This window comes from Phlebotomus papatasi, chromosome 3 (genome assembly GCF_024763615.1).
Source record: "Phlebotomus papatasi isolate M1 chromosome 3, Ppap_2.1, whole genome shotgun sequence".
NCBI classification, from domain to species: domain Eukaryota; kingdom Metazoa; phylum Arthropoda; class Insecta; order Diptera; family Psychodidae; genus Phlebotomus; species Phlebotomus papatasi.
The window spans coordinates 13379820-13399788 of record NC_077224.1 but is presented as its reverse complement, the minus strand read 5'-3'; the positions used below and the strand labels follow the sequence as shown (position 1 = coordinate 13399788).

Below are 19969 nucleotides of genomic sequence, written 5' to 3'. Positions count from 1 at the left end.
CCATTCAGAATTTTTTCTCACATTGCATTTTAAAATGGAAGCTAAATTGAATAAATACTAATTTATTCTTTCTTTTTCTCTATTTTCTCATCCAAAAATTTTTCTCCACGAAAATACAAAACGAAAAAATAAAAAAAAACAGACCTGTCGGTGTGTGGGGTAAAATTGTGGGATCATTATGTGCCATTGCTGGTGTATTGACTATTGCACTTCCGGTACCAGTTATTGTCAGCAACTTCAATTACTTTTACCATAGAGAAACGGATCAAGAGGAGATGCAGAGCCAAAACTTTAATCACGTTACTAGCTGTCCATATTTACCTGGAACTTTGGGTAAAAATCTTATGGGCTTCGCACATATGCCTTTGCTATGTAAACATGTTCAGAAATGTTTAGTGAGAGTGAACAAAATTTCCATCCATTCTAGTAATCTTGCAGCTCTTAACTCAAAACCGAAAACATGTTTACAAAACCAAAAGCAGTTGTGCGTTATCCATTATAGTAAACAAAATGGAATTGAGTCAGAACTAACGATCTTTCTTTAACCTTCCAGGACAACACCTGAAGAAATCATCACTGTCTGAATCCTCATCGGATATGATGGATTTGGAGGATGGCGTCGAAAACACGCCAGGCTTACTGGCAGACCCGCAGGCGCGATTAGCTCCGTTTTTGGGGGCACATACGATCACGGAGAAGCAGCAGCAGCAGCAGAATTGCTGCAAACAGCCAGCGACTGGGCAACGCCACAATAGCGCACTTGCTGTTAGTATCGAAACCGATGTCTGACTACTGGGTGAGTGTGCTTGAGCTTCCTTCTCCTAGACCAGCCTTCTACTTTTTTTCTTTCTGTTGTCTTATGTTGCAAACTCCCACGAATCAAACTGCTGATCACATTGAATTAACATTGCTCAAATGACCCTAATTTAGGTGATTCTATACTCAAAAATTGTATAGTTCCATCAAACGTAAAAGCAACTAAACGGCTAAGGTTGCGCGCCATCTAGATGATCCGGTGATATCTATTTGCAATAGGGTAAAATGAGGTAATTTGGAACCATTTACAATTTGGGACATATGAGATATTCTCACTGTTTTATGTATTCAAAAGGAAGAAAAGCTCTTCCTTTACTTCTTAATCGTCTCTTTCTTGTATTTCACGGTCTTTGTTTCCTCTTTGCTTATCTATAACAGTAAGAAAATCACAAATGTCCCAAATTGTAAATGGTTCCAAATTACCTCATTTTACCCAAATGTATAACTTTTGTAGGGAAAACTGGGCAGTAATAAAGTTAAGGTAGTTCTAAATACTTTAACAAATTTTATCAAATTTAAAACATCATTGATTAATCATATTCGAATATGAATGTTTATGTCTAGCTTAATGTGAAGGACAAACTGACTTGTATATGACCATTGTATGATCAATACGTTAGAAGTATTAGAACATAGTTTGACTAGTGAAAGAGCAACATCTCATGCGTGTTTGTTCAATATTTGATTAAGACATAACCAGAATATGATCAATATTTGACTAGTTTTTGAGCAGAATTTGATTACACAAAAAAAATATTTTGTAAAATTATTCGTAAATGTTTGTGAAGTCCTGTGGAGGACTTACGAAATGCTTGTGAATCGTATAACCCACAAACAAGTTCGTAAAATGTTGTACTTTTTTCACAAACATTGTTCGTAAAATGATCATTTGACGAACATTTTTTGTACTTTTACAAACATTTGTTCGTAAATTTTCGTAAACACACAAAAAATGTTGCTAAAATTTTGTCATTTGTTCGTATTTGTTCGTAAATTGTTCGTAAAAGTGGCAAAAATTTACGAGCAAATACGAACAAATGACAAAATTTTACGAACATTTACGAACAAATGTACAAAAGTACAAAAAATGTTCGTCAATACATTCGTGTTAATTAATAGCGTTAATTGCATCAAAATTTTCAACAATTAAATATCTACCATATCTCTTCTAAAAAAGAGTGAAAAAAGAAATCTATAAGACACCATTTCCTTATCTTAACATCGTGGATGGACTTCAATATTATCACATGGATAGTAATTTTCATTTAAAATACTTACTAATAGTAAAACCATTCCTTAATCTTCAACTTTTGCCCAAACATATCACTTTTTGGACCAGAGGGTGTAGAATTTATGAGTATAGTATATGAAATATTCTACTATCGTGTTAAATTTATCAATTGTCTAGTACAAACATAAACATTTTGTATAAACATTTTTCGGACTCCGATAGAGTCACCGAATCCAATGGAGTCAACAGGCCTGGAAATAATTAGTTGACTCTATCGAGGTCCCACTGTACTATTCTTCTCTAAGCTTTCTGTGCTCTACATACGATCTACAGTAGCTAAACAGGTGATTAATTCAATATTAGAACAATTTTCATTTAGAAAAAAAACAAAACAGGAAACGCTAACAGTTTCCGGAAAGTTATGATCGAAGGAAGAGATTTCATTTACATAAATTTAAATGAAAATCGTTCTAATATCGAATAAATCACCCCTTCAGCCACTGAAGATCTTGTGTACAGCAAAAAAAGTCCAGGAAAGATAAATATTTATATTATGGGCTGAACTTTTCTTTCCATCCAGTAATCACCGGACTTTTCCTTTTAACTCATTGAAATAACTGGAATGGTCACTGAAAAAAGCAGGACTGAGCTTAATGTTCTAGGTTTCATAAAATGAATTCGTTATCACAGAACCTAATGCGGGTTTCAGACCTAAGGCTTAGCCATATGGCTTAACTTCTCTAATTTCTTATCAGTCAAGATTTTTTGGAAAATTTTGACTTAGGCTTGGATTATTAAGGGCAAATGACCTATTACATTTTGAAAAATCAATAAAATCGGTTGCTGTTTAAGGTTTTGAGACCCTCCGGAACTGGGCTAAACCTCTAGTCTGAAGACGGTCTAAGGGCGCAATTCTGAAGTGCTCCTAGTCGTGATTAGTAAGTCTAGTCTCACTACTAGCTATACATGTTGAGAAAAAATTAGCAATATTTCAGTAAGTTCAGGATATCAAATACAATTTTAATGAAGAAAAAATATTTTTAAAAAAAACTGCTAGATTCATTTACATTTAAGTTTGTTGTGGTAAATAGTAAAAGCCAATCGATATCTCAATCGATTCTAAAATCTAATATGTTATCGAGTAGAAATTGAGTAAGGAAAACTTTAATCACACGTCACTGAAGTGAATTCAAGTAATTATGTGTTCTACTTTCTCTCTGTTTATCAAAAATTGCGTCAGTATTGTAGAAAAAAATCAGTAATTTCCCTAATTTAAGTAGTTTTCCAAAAGTAAAATTTGCGTCACTGAATCGTAAATATTTTAGCTATTTTCCTATAAGAAAGATAACTTAATATAGGGTCGGAGGAACGTCTGTTCGACAGGGAACCCCTATTGACACTTTTGTCAAAATGTTGAAAGTTATTTAATGTATCTAGTAAAATATAAGTTATATCACGTTTTTTCTGTAATATACCTTTTACTATAAACAGAGATGTTCAAATTTCATATCCCAAATAGTACAGTGTAGGGTGTCATATTCTAAAAAGCAACTTTTGGAAACTACAAAAATTTAATTGAATAATGTTTTAATAATTCTGTTACCTGAAAATAATTCCAACTTTCAAAAATTTTACTGGGAAATCTTTTTCTGTGATTGAAAAATTAAAAAATTTGTTTACCAATACGTAAAATTTTTACGTTTTTGGCTAAAAGACTAGAGATAACCTCGCATTCCATAATGGCACAAAGAAACGTTTTTGTTTAATAGTTATATTTAAATTCACAACTTCGATGGTATGGACATGTTCAGCGCATGGATAGAAAAAGATTCCCCAGAAAAGCTATGCAAGCCATTGTGAGAAGGCGTCGACCTCGAGACAGACCTAGGACAAGGTGGCTGAATCAAATTCAGAATCTTGCCTTGGAACGCCTTGGGATCGAACCCGAACATCTTCCTGAAGTGGCGAAGGATCGACAAGCGTGGGCTGCTAAATTGGATGTCATGGGCCCGCGACCCCAATAGGGATAAGCGGTTGAAAATGAATGCATGAATGAATTTAAATTCTGGTTATTCATTAAATTAAAGGTTAGCCGGATTTTTATGTTTTGGTACATTTTCGATTCGTCTTAAAAATGTTATCAATTTACTAAACAAATCAAAATACGGTAGATCTGTATCCCCTTACTTAATAGAAGTCACACAGGTAATCATAAAAATCAAATTTTTTTTAAAATAATTCTAACAGAGATATTTAGTGAAACTGAGTTATCTTTTACAATTTCCAAGGAGCGATAATTATAATTTGAATATCCCGTTAAAACATATTTGCGATTCTGAAAGGATGTACTGCAAACCTTTTTCTGTAAATTCGAAAAATAATTTTATACCAAAACGTTATGTTTTTGCATTTAAGGTTAACCCTTTAACGACGAGACAGTTTTCGCGGACTGAAAATCAGCAATAAAAATGAAACAGATATACAAAATCAGTTAAAGGTCTCACATCTAGTCTTAGAAAATCCAACAGAGTCTGATTCGGTGTATTTTTTACCTCTATGAGCGATAGGAACAAAAATAGCCCAAAAATTTAAATAATTTTTCTGACAATACCAATGAATGATAATTTTCACTTTAATGAAAAATATTATATTTGAGTATTCTAGTTTCTTTTTCCAAAACGGTTTTGCATAAAAAAAAATTGGAAGTATAAAAAATAACGAAAATTAATTTTCATTATGACATTTTAAAAATTCGTCACTTTTAAGCTTAAAAAATTATTATTTAGCAAAGAGCTGGAGACTTGCAAAAGATATCCTAGATTCCTTCAACCTTCTACTTTGCAAAAACGTGCAAACATAAGGAAAAAATAACTTTAGGTAGTCAGGAAAAATTATTTTCTTTATGGGACACTGGTGTTCCAATCGTCCTTAAAGGGTTAAGAGACTCAACCTTACATTCCAAAATAACTAAAGGCAAGATTTTTGAACAAGTCTTATTTAAATTATGATTATTCGAAAAGATTTACCTCGTTTTTTTTAAGTTTAGGTATATTTTGGAAACTCCAAAAACACGATTTTTTTTAAACTATAAAATATCAAGAAACTTCCAGATATTAACAAATTATTGTAAATGAGGAAAAAAATCAAAACAAGTCATATTTAATATCTTTAAAATGGTTTTAATTAGGTCTTAGTCATAAAAAAGAATTAAACAAAATTATATTAGAAATTTTAAATAGGAAAACAAATTTTTGAAGCAATTTTTTTACATAAAAATTATCGAAAAAATATCTAAAATGTCGCTTTTCAAATTCGATCAGCTGCAATTTATTTTGAAAAAGAACTTATAAAATAAAAGGTAATTAGTTTTTATTCTACTTCAGTTGCTTCAGTAGTAGGGGCAGTAGGGCACCTTTGAAATGGAGTACCGTTGAAATTAAGATTTTCTCTCTAATTTTTAAATATAACTAGACTTTACCATGATATAATTTAGCTTTATAAACAAATTGTGATGGTAAATTATATTATGATAAGCCTTAGTTTCTATTAAAAATGGGTGAAAGAATCCTAATTTCAAAGGTACTCTATTTCAAAGGTGCCCTACTTCCCCCTAAAGAAATGGTTATTGATAGGGGAAAGTGCCCATGCTTTGCATAGTCCCAAGGATCATAATGACTGAATTTTTATCTTGTTTTTCAATAAATGTAAACCATCGCACCCATATTTTAAAAACCAGAGGTAGGTGTCCAGTTTTTAAAATATATTGCGAAGTCACATTTATTCAGAAATTTTGGAAAAAATTTAGTCATTATAAAGCTTGGGACCATGCAAAGCATGGGAACTTTCTCCTACTCCAAGATTGTATGAAAATTGATGTCATTTCGTGTGATATCACAAGAAAAGCAGCATAAGGTCCAAAATTATCTTCTTCAAAATGATCTAATCGTAAAGAATTAATCGCAGCGACAGCAGTGGTACTTCCGTAGATCAGATTAATATTTAAATATATTTATAAATTCTTAGTGGTTAGTTCTGCGCCAGATATAAATAAAAATAGTTCATTAACACTTTAGATATGATCACCAGAAATTAGTTTCTCAAAAAAAATGACTCATAAATTAGTTATAGTTTTATTTACAGCAATTTAGGTTAACCGCAAATTCAAATAAATGCCACAGAAGTTTTATCTTCAGAGATCTTCTATCAAGATCAGAATTTTGTAGTCTTTAATTTCCAAAGTCTAAATATAGAATTATTCCCGAGGCAAATTCACCATTTTATGCTCCAATAAAATGCTGTTCAAATATGAATTTCAAGATCAAAACATACATTGATTTAATGGTAATCGAGCCTCTATGGTCTAAATAAAAACAAGAGCAATGTTAAGAAAGAAAGTGATCAGCAGTTTTTGGTTTGTGTGGATGAGAATCTCTTAAGCGATCATTTCTAGGGGAAAATTCACAGCTTTTCTCAGTGCGCCAAACTGAGAAGCAGCACAATTAAAAAAAAGAATCTTCTACAGCATCCTGTAGCACCTTCCAGAAAACTTTTGAGTAAAATCTCAGTAAAAGAAAAATTTTGAAAATCACCAAAAGCACCCTTTTTCACCCTTCAACACTTGTCGATAATTTTGAGTTTGCAAACTAATAGCTTGAAGTGTTTATATTACCATATTTATTTTTATACAATAGAAAATGAGAAAAACCTCTCCACCCTTGTGCCATGTTTTTCCCCGAGCGTGTTTTATGCCCTTGGAAAAAAAAGTCAAGCATTTTTAGGGCCAGAGAAAATTCTGAGTGTCTCATTTTTAGTTGTTCTATAATTGGACTTGTGAGATCTAAAATTAAATTCCTGCAATGGTGGTTTGAGGAATATCGTACCACTAACTACGCGTGACTCAGTCTTTTTTTCATCTTCTTCTTCTTGGATGCCTTATGGAAGTCTCCAGTGTTGCGATTTGTTCACTGGAGCATCCATTTTCCAGCGCGACACAATTTTAAAAGTCCTCATTTGAGGACATACACACCAAACTCTCATATGGAGCTCTTGAGTCAAGGGGCTGTCAACTAAGCGAATCACAGACTTAATTCCATTCAAATATTTCAGGAAAAACGAATAAGACTTTTTGAGAAATACCATTTAATTGTATTATTTCAACAGAAAGTATTTTGTGAAAATTAGGGGAATGTAGGCATGGTTCGCACAGAGTGAACCTTCAAACGATGCGAATTTTCTCTTTGTTTGCAAACAGTTGACCTACCATTTCTCACCTCGTTTCATGAGCTTAATAATGTTCTATCTTATGGCTAAGAAATGACAAACTAGCTCTTTGCAAACAAAGAAAAAATTTGCGTTGTTTGAAGGTTCACTCTGTTTGAACCATGCCAACATTCCCCTATACGATACTAAAATTAATTTTAAAATTAATTTATTAATAAGCTGAGACAAAAACCAATTACGCTAACCAAGAAAATATTCCATTGGCTTACTATACTAATTCTCACTTTTCTTCTTAATACAAATAAAATTTTCACTTGAATATTGTTAATATTTATTTGAGAAATTACTTGTAAATACGTATTTAAAAACTTAGTTCAAAGCAAATTAAGTAAGCTAAGACTCCAACCAAGTATTAGAAAAATCATCGTTTAGTCTACACACAATACTCTTTTTTTGTTTCTAAATATTATTAATATTCTTTAATTGAATTTCGTCTGCTACATTCTAAATTGACAGTAATTAAATGAAAGTCACGTATTACTAAAATTAGTTTAAAATTGATTCAGTGATCTAAGACACAAACCAGATAGATAGAGGAGTCGCAGATCGAACTATCAATGATAGCCTCAATTTTCTTGTTCCTTAATAGAAATAAAATTATTATTTGAATTTTCTACAACATTCTATCCTTGACCAATAAAATATTCCAGATTGAGAATTAAAGTATTTTTTTATTTTTGATGTGTCTCGGCCCTCGGCTTATTTTGTAAATTTTAACGTGCAATTTTTTCGAATGACATTATATTTTTTTTTTACTTTTAAAAGAAATTACCTTATAAGGGAAGAGTACCCCGGATCGGAATGTTAAGAGACATGCTCCATATTTAGTTAAAAATATAATCCACAAAACATTATTTGGTATTTTTATGTTTGCTAATTGATACATTAGTGATCCCTTTAACTATATCTGTGCTTTTGAATTTTAAATTTGTACATTAAATTAATAAAAAATATGTGTAATTGCAAACTTGCACTCTGTACCTCGGATCGCCAGAAATTTAATCAAGTGTCTCAGGGAAAATTGGTTTTATAAATTAAATTTAAGTTAATGCACTGTATTCTTGTAAGAGTTAAATGGTAAAAGGTAGCTAATAATTTTTAAAAAATCATTTAATTTGGAGCAACAATGTGGTATTAACCTGACGATCCGAGGAACACTGCCGATCGCTGGTACACTTCCCTTATCTCTATAATATTAAAATAAATTCGAAAATAGTTAAAAAAAAAAAAATACATCTGCAATTAAGAAAGAAAATTTTTGCGTTCTTGAGTATTTAATAGACTCATGCATACTATATTTTATACTGCAAAAAATCAAAGATCGTTTAAATTAAAGCAGTTTTTAAATCTAGAGAGAGTGTCCTATTTTGTATCCTTCGAATCTCGTCTAACTTAGACAACTTTCCCCTTCCGATTTAAAAAGGTTTGAAGAAAGGCTGAAGGTTTATTTAATAAATGCCCTAATTTTCTTGAGGTTGTTTCTTAAAGCACAAGTCAACAAAGCGGTAACACAGATGTGATAACGTAGTTCATGGTTTTGATTTCCCAATAAAAAAAATAATGGATTACATGTTTCTAAGGCTCCACATGAATTCTCTGGATTTCTTGTAAATTACCAGACTTTCTTCTAGAGTTCTTCAGATTAACTACCCTTTCTGGATTTGTTTAGATTCTTCGGAATGCCCATGGATTGACTGGATTTTTCGTGGGTTTCCCCGCAAGTACTCACATTGACTTAGGGATCTAAGTAATGCAAGAGTAATCCAGAGGAACTGGGAAACCTGGGAAGCCAGTGAAAACTTAGTTGATCCAAGAGGAAACCTTGGAACACTCGGATGTTTGCAAGCAATTGGGGCTCTCAATGGGAATCCAGTCGATCTTCATTGTCCTAATTCATATGCTTTCACTGTGAGTTTCGAGATCTCTTCCTGATTCACCGGATTCCAGGGGATCTGAAGTAGCTAGGAAACCCACGAGGAACTCAATCAATCCTAAGGCAATCCGTAGATAACGTGGGTAGTCCGAACAATAAAAACGGTTCAGCTGATTAACTTGGTATTTCCCGGATTTTTTATAAATTAGCTGGGACTGTACATGGGCTTCTCGTGTTCTAAAGTAGACTTGGAATTGCGAATTTAAAGAATGCAAGGGTAATCCAAGGAATTTGAAGAACTCGAAATACCCACGAAGAGCTCAGTCAATCCTCGAGAAATTTGTAGCACATGCGGGTCAAGCTAACACAGAGAAAATTTTTCAAGTATCCAGATTCAATACCCATGGTATTGATTTTAATCCCACCATTTCAATACCAAAATTATCCCAAATTTTCTTGAAAATAGGTGCATATTGGGATTGATTTTAATTTCTAGAACAAAGTTAAGAAATATTGGGATTACTTTTAGGACATATTGGTATTAAATTTATGAAATTAATTTTTTGAGGAGGAAATGGTATTGTTTCTATCTCAATTTGAGATTGAATTTTAGAATTCGTGGGATTAATTTAATCCCATTGCAGCATTGATTTTTGAAAGTCATTATTTATTAGGAAACAGTATTAATTCTATCCCATTCTGGTATTGATTCTATCCTATTTTGGTATTGATTCTATCCCATTTTGGTATCGATTCTATCCCATTCTGGGATTGATTCTATCCCATTCTGGGATTGATTCTATCCCATTTTGGGATTGATTCTATCCCATTCTGGGATTGATTCTATCCCATTTTGGGATTGATTCTATCCCACTCTGGGATTGATTCTATCCCATTTTGGGATTGATTCTATCCCATTTTGGGATTGATTCTATCCCACTCTGGGATTAATTCTATCCCACTCTGGGATTGATTCTATCCCACTTTGGGATTGATTCTATCCCATTCTGGGATTGATTCTATCCCATTTTGGGATTGATTCTATCCCGCTCTGGGATTGATTCTATCCCATTCTGGGATTGATTCTATCCCATTCTGGGATTAATTCTATCCCATTCTGGGATTGATTCTATCCCATTTTGGGATTGATTCTATCCCATTCTGGGATTGATTCTATCCCATTTTGGGATTGATTCTATCCCACTTTGGGATTGATTCTATCCCATTTTGGGATTGATTCTATCCCACTCTGGGATTGATTCTATCCCATTCTGGGATTGATTCTATCCCATTCTGGGATTAATTCTATCCCATTCTGGGATTGATTCTATCCTATTCTGGGATTGATTCTATCCCACTCTGGGATTGATTTTATCCCACTGTGGGATTAATTCTATCCCACTCTGGGATTGAGTCTATCCCACTCTGGGATTGATTCTATCCCATTTTGGGATTGATTCTATCCCACTCTGGGATTTATTCTATCCCATTCTGGGATTGATTCTATCCCATTTTGGGATTGATTCTATCCCACTCTGGGATTGATTCTATCCCATTTTGGTATTGACTACCCCATTTTGGTATTTTGGTGTGTACACTGTATCCACTGCAGCCCTTTTGCACTAATAACCAGGCAAAAGACAGCATACACTCAGACTTCACTTTAAATACAAAACACTCGCACAAGACACGTCATTACCATCTTCCTTCCCAAACCGATTCCAAAAGGACTATAGCAGACCTGTGGTCGTTAAAAGTCGTGTAATATCGGAAATTTTGTGTTGATAGTTCTAATGGAAATTGCAAATTGACGTTCTGGTAACACTAATCCCGCTCATTCACGGTGCCATGATGAATATTTTTGCGCCAAAAAGACATAATAGGCATAAAAACTCATATTGAAAGAAATTGTCTTCTTGATATCTTTGTCTGAAGACGGATAGCTGTCCACTAAACACCCTTTTACTTGAATCTTGCAGAAATACAAAGAAATTAAAAGCAAATATCACTTCAAATGGAAAGTTCTTAAATCGCGCGCAATTCAACTCGAGAGAGAGATAGAGACACAAATAACTCACTTGACAAACGTCTGGAGGCGCTGCGGTTGCAAAAAATCTCTAAAATGCCACAAAATATTTTCTTCTCTATTTTATGCTTCTTAGCAGGTTATGTACCTTCTTCTAATATGTACTTTTGCATTCCTTATTAACCAAAGTAATGTTGTACCAAAGGATTTTTCTCAAACCTATCCTGAATTTTGAGACATATGAGTCTTCCACCTCAAAATTTCATCCCAATGTTTTTGCTGTAATATCGACAATAATCTACGATTAACTCAAATAACTGTATTGAACTAAATTATTAAAAGCATTTTCTTGTGAAAATGACTTAACTTTAAGGAATTAAACAATTTTCACATTAAAAAACCTGTCATTCTTTCTACGTGAATTTTCGCGGCATTTCGAAGAATTCCAACAGGCACCACCAAATACTCTTCGGCTTTTCTTTTAGCTCAGGTCTGGACTATAGGGTATTGATTTTATCCCACTGAGGTATATATTCTACGATACTATGGTATCAGTTTTATATTATTAAGGTATCATTCTCATTCCCGATGGGATAGAATCAATCCCAGAGTGGGATTGAATCAATCCCAAAATGGGATAGAATCAATCCCAGAGTGGGATAAAATCAATCCCAAAATGGGATAGAATCAATCCCAGAGTGGGATAGATTCAATCCCAGAGTGGGATAGAATTAATCCCAGAGTGGGATAAAATCAATACCAAAATGGGATAGAATCAATCCCAGAGTGGGATATATTCAATCCCAGAGTGGGATAGAATTAATCCCAGAGTGGGATAGAATCAATCCCAGAGTGGGATAGAATCAATCCCAAAGTGGGATAGAATCAATCCCAGAGTGGGATAGAATTGATCCCAGAGTGGGATAAAATCAATCCCAGAGTGGGATAGAATCAATCCCAGAGTGGGATAGAATTAATCCCAGAGTGGGATAGAATCAATCCCAGAGTGGGATAGAATCAATCCCAGAGTGGGATAGAATCAATCCCAGAGTGGGATAGAATCAATCCCAGAGTGGGATAGAATCAATCCCAAAATGAGATAGAATCAATCCCAAAGTGGGATAGAATCAATCCCAGAGTGGGATAGAATTAATCCCAGAGTGGGATAGAATCAATCCCAAAATGGGATAGAATCAATCCCAGAGTGGGATAAAATCAATCCCAGAGTGGGATAGTGGGATAGAATCAATCCCAGAGTGGGATAAAATCAATCCCACAGTGGGATAGAATCAATCCCAGAGTGGGATAGAATCAATCCCAAAATACGATAGAATCAATCCCAAAGTGGGATAGAATCAATCCCAGAGTGGGATAGAATTAATCCCAGAGTGGGATAGAATCAATCCCAAAATGGGATAGAATTAATCCCAGAGTGGGATAAAATCAATCCCAGAGTGGGATAGAATCAATCCCAAAATGGGATAGAATCAATCCCAGAGTGGGATAAAATCAATCCCAGAGTGGGATAGAATCAATCCCAGAGTGGGATAGAATCAATCCCAGAGTGGGATAGAATCAATCCCAAAATGGGATAGAATCAATCCCAAAGTGGGATAGAATCAATCCCAGAGTGGGATAGAATTAATCCCAGAGTGGAATAGAATCAATCCCAGAGTGGGATAAAATTAATCCCAGAGTGGGATAGAATCAATCCCAAAATGGGATAGAATCAATCCCAGAGTGGGATAAAATCAATCCCAGAGTGGGATAGAATCAATCCCAGAGTGGGATAGAATCAATACTGGAGTACCCTAAAGTCAATACTGAAATTATATGAAATTAATCCCACAATGGGATGAAATTAGATACTCATTGTGCTGTAATAAAGGAAATTCAAGCAGTCCCGTGGCGCAACTGGCTAAGGCGTCGACTCTCAAGTGAAGATTTGCTGAAAAGTTGTGAGATCGAATCTCGGCCGATGCAAAAAAATGGATTCTTGGTTGGACTTTGCGAAAATCAATACTACATTGGAATGAAATTAATACCAAAATGGGATGAAAAAATCAATACTTGGAGTACTCCAAAATCAATACCAAATGGGGATGAAAATCAATACAAAAAATAGGATGAAAATACCCTAAAATCAATACGAAAATTGGGATAAAAATATCCTGAAATCAATACGGAAAATGGGATAAAAACACCCTAAAATCAATACCAAGATGGGATAAAATTAATACCACAATACCCTAAAATCAATACTAACGAGGTATTGATTCCAAGGAATATTTTTTTAATCAATACCTAAATACCTTAAAATCAATCCCAGAATGGGATAGAATCAATCCCAGAGTGGGATAGAATCAATCCCAGAGTGGGATAGAATCAATCCCAAAGTGGGATAGAATCGATCCCAAAATGGGATTAAAATCAATACCAGAATGGGATAGAATCAATACCAAAATGGGATAGAATCAATACCAGAATGGGATAGAATCAATACCAAAATGGGATAGAATCAATACTCATTGCGATTGAAATTTAATTATTTTATGGTATTAAATCAATGACAGAGATTTTCTTGAATTTAATCCCAAAATACCCTAGAATTTAATACCACGAGGTATTGGAGCCCTTTTAATACCAAAAGTATCCAAAAAAGTATTGATTCTAGGGTATTTTTTTTCTCTGTGAAGAAATTGAGTTCCTTATGAATTCTTTTTTGCGGGTTCTTTTCAAATTCTTCAGATTATCCGTGATTTCGCCAGATTTTAAAGCGTTCACCTATGAATTCCTTGAGTTTTTTTCTTGATCTAACCGAATTTTCCGTGGGTACTTTGAGTTCTAAGTTATCTTGGAGTTAGGAACTGAAGGAACACAAAGATAATCCAAGGTATGTAAAGAAATCGTGCAACCCGCAAAGAACTCAGTCAATACGAGAGGAACGCGTAGAGCGCACAGATAATCCTAATTAATTGGGATACCCAATAAGAGTCCCTTCAATCTACCTTCTGCGAGATCACAAGAGTTTATCGTGGGCTTGCAGGGTTTCTCTTTGATTTATCGTAAGTGTGGATGACCTTGACACCCCTGTTCGTAAGCTTTTCTTTAAATCTAATATTTAAGAACAGTCTTCACCGATTAGACATGGTAGATCGGATCGGTAAAGACCATCATTAAGTTCTAGAAGTAAAGAAAAGTTTACGGGATGAATTTCGGTCAATAGGTTGATTTAATGATAATTGAAACACGGAAATGACCTTTGGATTCTTCTCCTTTATTTTCTCAAAACCGACGTTTCAGAGGGGATTTCCTCCTTCCTCAGGTATGGAAATAATTGGGAAAGACCTTGTCACAAAAGATTTTGTTACACTTAAGTGCACAGTAAAAAATAAGTACCACTATAATAGTAGGTAATTTTTGACATCTCTATTATAGTGGTAATTTTGGGAAAAGTGTATTTTTTAAAACGTGTAATCTTCAGCGTGTAATTTCTTTTTGCGTGTAATTTCCAGCATGTAATGTTTTTCGTGTGTAATTTGCAGAATGTAATTTCTAAATTTGTGTAAAAAGGGACGTGTAAACTTAAAAAACATGTAATTTCTAGCGTGTAATTTTATTTATTCGCAATTTTTTCACATTTTTCCAAGTTTTTTTTGCATTGCCGCCAGAGATTCGTCCACGTCCAGCATCAAATTGCCTCGTTGATTTAGAAGAAGGATGTGATTTTGATGACAAATCTGTAAATTAGAAAAAAAAACAATCAGTTTTTCAATCAAACTTTCACTGGAACTTGGGAGGATCACTGAGCGATGGATTTAAGACTCTTTAAGAGCACAGGAGGCCCCACGGGGTAGAAACACTGAGGGAAATCGTCTTTTCCGGGAATAGAATGTGGAATTGTGACAAGTTGTAACATGTTCAATACCCGTTGAAATATATGCAGATTCTCACACTGTATTTCTTAAAGATTGGACTGAAGGACTGATGATCACAAGGGGTGGTTATTGTGGGGGCCACCACTGGCAGAAAACTGCCCTTTGGACCAGAAATCCGAGGCAAAATATGTACAGATAGAATGCAACTGAAAGTAACGCCACGTAAATTTCAACACTGGATTTTTTCCATAATCACTCACATAAAACTTTGAAAATGCACACTAGCAGGAGTATTCCACTTTTTTCTTGAGGGATTTGGTCTTTTTCGCAAAATTAGAGGCTCTAAAACTCAAAAAACTAAAGAAAATACTCACCGAGGTGGATGCTTCCAGCAGCTGTCAAACAGTAATGGCGATTTTACACGTTTTTGAGTACATGCACCAAATTTTACACGTTGTTGAATATTTACCACCTTTTAAGTGACACTGTTCCACTTGAATAGTGGTAAAAATTACATGTTTGAATTACACGCTGAAAATTTTTACACAAATTATTTTTTACACAAAGTTTACCATTTTAATAGTGGTAAAAATCAAAATTTACATTTTTTTTAGTGGTAATTTGGAAATTACACGTTATTTTTTTTACACGATTTTTTACTGTGTGCTCTTTGGACTTTTCTCACTGGACACTCTTCTCATCGGATTCTCCGATTGATTGAGAGTGTCCAGTGAGAAAAGTCCATCAAGCTCTAAGTGTAACAAAATCCTTTGTGACAAGGTCTTTCCCAATTATTTCCATACCTGAGGAAGGAGGAAATCCCCTCCGAAACGTCGGTTTTGAGAAAGTAAAGGAGAAGAAACCAAAGGTCATTTCCGTGTTTCAATTACCATTGAAAAGTTTACGAACAGGAGGGTCTTAAAGTCACCCGCAGAGAACAAAGTCACCTGCATTTACGGTACCGGATTCTTTTTGGGTTCCCCGTGACATTTCACGGGATCCTTCTGGATTAACTGGATCACAAGATCTGGAGCACCTGGGAAACCTACGAATAACTCCGTCAATCCGAAAAGAACACAGAGCAAGCGTGTAGTCCGAAGAAATTTAGGCACGAAACTTGTATCCTGTCAATCCGCGTTCTTCGAGTTCACCTCATCGTAGGATATTCCTGGTTTCGCTAGATTATCTATGTCTTTTCTGAACCGCAAAGTCTTTGCCCGTAGATCCCCCGAGTTATTTTTCTTGGATTTACCGGATGCAAGGAATCTGGAGAACACGTGAAACCCACGAAAAACTTAGTCTGTGCGAGTGGTACTCATAGAACACACTGGTAATCAGAAGAAATTAAGACAAGCAATGAGTTTTCCAAGTTGCTAAATGATGCCGTGAGTTTTCCGGGGTCCTTTCGGATTGAAAAGATAGGGTTCATCTTGGGTTCTTAGGATTATCTTTGTTTTTCTCGGATTCTTCTGGAATTGACCAGATTTTCTGTGCTAGGTTTTTCAGGACAATCTGTCCTTCCGGTGAGTGTCGGAATTTGTTGATCAAATCCTATGAATCAGACACACAATTTCACCAGAGCTTTCGACACTTATCGTGTCTTCGTCAGTGGTTCTTCGTTGGTATTTTCTTTAGGATTTTTGTCATTAATTCCTCTACTTTCTTATGCATCACTTTTGAATTTAGTTAGGAGCTAATTTTATTCGTTGTTTTCTACACAACGAACGCATTGGTATGAGACCGTGTAGAAACCTGTGTAGACAACAACAATATTCGCTTTCAGCAATAAAGAAAAACAATAAAAAATTGTTTTTAAAATAAGAATCGTGAAGTTGTCCAAACTATTTCAATATATCAAATACTTTTTGATTCGATTCAGACAAACATTAGAGAAGCAATAACTTCTGAAACTTTCTGCGTACCTAGAGGGTTCTCTGTTTAATAAATTATTGCGATCGCAATATTGATTCCATTAGTTGTTGCCCCTCTTGACTCAAGAGTTCACAAGAAAAATGGGTAGATGGTGAAGAAGATGCTCACTCAAGCATTGCGATTTTCTACGAATCAGCAGATTTTCACCGAGAATCTCCCTTTTTTCCGTGGAGAAATCGAGAGACCATCTCATCGCTATAATTGGAACACTATAGACACTTTCCTTCTTCATCTTGTGTGAACATTGAGCATTTACCCACCCCCTCTGTGCAACTTTCTTCTCTATTCCCTATTATTCCAATTATGTCAAAAATTTGCATAAAGTTTATCTTTACCGAAAATTGATGAGAAGTTTTTTTGTATGTGCCTTTTTGGGACACGAAAAAAGTCCAAACCGTTTCGTCATTAAATTTTCTGTTACTGCATGAAAGTTTTTCACTAAAAGCTCTATTGGAGTTATGGTTCGAGGGAAGTTTAATAATTATTGTCCTAAATTTTTGCAGTGAAAAAGACAGTTCGTGCCATTTTCTGGCCATGTGAAGTATTTGGTTGGCTGCCCGAGTCGTCAAAAGCAGTCTAAGAACGTCTCACAAAAATATCTACTCGTTCTCATGATTATCATCATAGACAAAAAAAAATCTATAAGAATTACACATAACTGCAGTGGAGATGGAGTAAAAGAAAAAAAAACGAGGATACTACAAATGTGAACTAAACAATAGGCAAAAGAAATATTTAATTATAATGACAAAAAATAGATAAAATAATTCACAGAGAAAGAATTAAAAACTTTCGTGAGAATGCTTTATGCATTCATCTCTATTCAAGATAAAAAAAATGAGGATAAAGTGAGAAAAGTAAAAAGAAAAATTACAAAAAAAAATTAATATTATGGATTGTTGTGAAGCCAAAAGATGTTATTAGAGAAAAAAATGTTGTATTCTTTGTGTTCCTAAAGAGATATCCCCCTTTATAATGTCCTGTTTAAGTGAATGAAGAGATAAATAAATAATTTTTGTATAAAAATATAACAAAAAAAGAGCGATTTAGGCAGAGATAGATAAAAAACATTACAAATTATATTTAATTTCTTTAAAAAAAAGTCTCTATCAGTTGAAACGTTTTGGATATTTCTCTGAGTTTCCTTTTAGAATAATTCTTAGCAAATGAGTTTGTTGGATTTCTCCAAAAAAAATTTCCTTTAATAGTTTTAAATTTAAAAATAAAAAACAAAATGATTTTACTAAGTTTAATTTTTTCATCACAAAAGACGGCCGAGAAACAACACGTAAGAGAATAACTTTTGAATTTTTAAATTCATATCCGGTGCATAAAAAAAACTGCCGAAATAAATATTAAGAATATAGAAGTGAAGAGTTAGAATCTGATGAAAAAATTCACAAAACAACATACTTAATAAGTTTATATTAAAAAAAACTAAGAACAAAGAGTGAAAGATTCATCAGAAGAAAAAATAAATAAAGTGAAGAGAAAGGACTTTAAAAAAAAATGCGTATAAATAGGAGCTAATTGAATTCTGTATAATTTTTTTAAGGGAATTTAAAAAAAAAACAATTTTTAAGACATAACAATTGTATAGAATATCAAAAAAAAATTCCAAATTACCAGAATAAATGAACAACTAATAAATATACAAATTGAGATGGGTGTAAATGCTGATTAAAATAAAAAGCATACCAAGAATAAAAGATTTAAAAAAAAAAACTTGAAGAAATCGTGATGCTAAATTTTTAATAAATTTCATAATTTATTAGAGTGCTTAATAATCTTATTATCAGAGAGAACAAAAAGGAAGAATAAAATTTATTAAATTATACGATTATTGAGATGAAAAGAAATTTATAACAAAAAAAAGTGAACAAATGAAATAACAAGTATTATTAAAGAAAATTGTGAAGAAAATATCGAATACTAAAAAAAACTTATTAACAATTTAAACAAAAAAATCAATGCGCTGAATATCTCCTAAAAAAGCAAAGCATTCACGTAAATTAATAAATAAAAAAGAAAAGAGTAATATGAAGAGAATTAAAAGATTTATAAAGAAAAAATATTGATTAATCAATTACAATCGAGTTAACGAACAACATTAAAAAAAAAAAATATCATGAATGAAACGCTAGCAGCACTTTTAATTTTTATTTTGATTTTACAAGGTTTATGACAGCTGTCAACTTGACAGATGTCATCTTGACAGCTGTCATATGATTGCTGTCTATCTGCGAATGACGAAATCGTGTAATGAGATAACGGCTATTGAAATGATGACAATTTTTTAATTTAACAATAAAAAAAATTAATGTAGAAAAGCAATTTTTAATTTCAAAATTCAAAATAAAAGTGAATGCGGAGGAGGTTATAATAAAGCTGAAAGACTCAACATATGCATATCATAATGAAAAAAACCAAATTATTTAAAAAAAAGAACTTAAAAAAGAATGAGAAAAAATTCACTAATTTACGCTGAAAGAATTTTAATGTATAATTAGAAAGAATATTTAGTGAACATGTCATCAGAATTATTCCTTTTAGACAGTCACACCAAAAGAGAAGTTCGTCGCCCCCGGAAAAAAAAACACCGCAAAAAATGCTTCTGTGTTGATTTTGGCCAAAAACAGTTCTTTCTTGATTTTTTTAAGTCGCCAAACAGCAAAAAACCACCAACTTTCGAAAAAATTTTCCACAAAATACGCGCCAATAGCACAGAACCTTCCCTCGAGAGCAAATAAAATCGATATCGAGCACTTTGAGCTGAAATATTTTTCTGTTCAATCCACCCAGAATAGACCCATTCATCAATAGTGAATGAGTTCGAGTGAGATGCCTATTTTTAGAAATCATTTTCATTAATATAAGATTAGTGAAGAAGATGAGAAATATATTAGTAATGCTTCTATATGTTTCAGACATAT

The 19969-nt window shown here is 33.5% G+C and overlaps 1 protein-coding gene across 13 annotated transcripts in view; it reads left to right on the top strand.

Moving 5' to 3' along the window:
- LOC129807789 (potassium voltage-gated channel protein Shaker) overlaps positions 1-19604 on the top strand; it is a 345833-nt gene extending 326229 nt beyond the window's left edge. For 6 of the 13 annotated variants that reach the window (XM_055857278.1, XM_055857273.1, XM_055857274.1 and 3 more), the window contains 2 exons: positions 143-333; positions 554-791. In XM_055857278.1, the coding sequence (XP_055713253.1) occupies positions 143-333; positions 554-789 (427 nt within the window). In that variant the 3' untranslated portion in view covers positions 790-791. Of the gene's footprint in view, positions 1-142; positions 334-553; positions 1571-17539 lie in introns of those variants that run through there. The other 7 variants (XM_055857282.1, XM_055857283.1, XM_055857276.1 and 4 more) reach the window with 3 other exon arrangements.
- Positions 19605-19969: the final 365 nt, after the last annotated feature.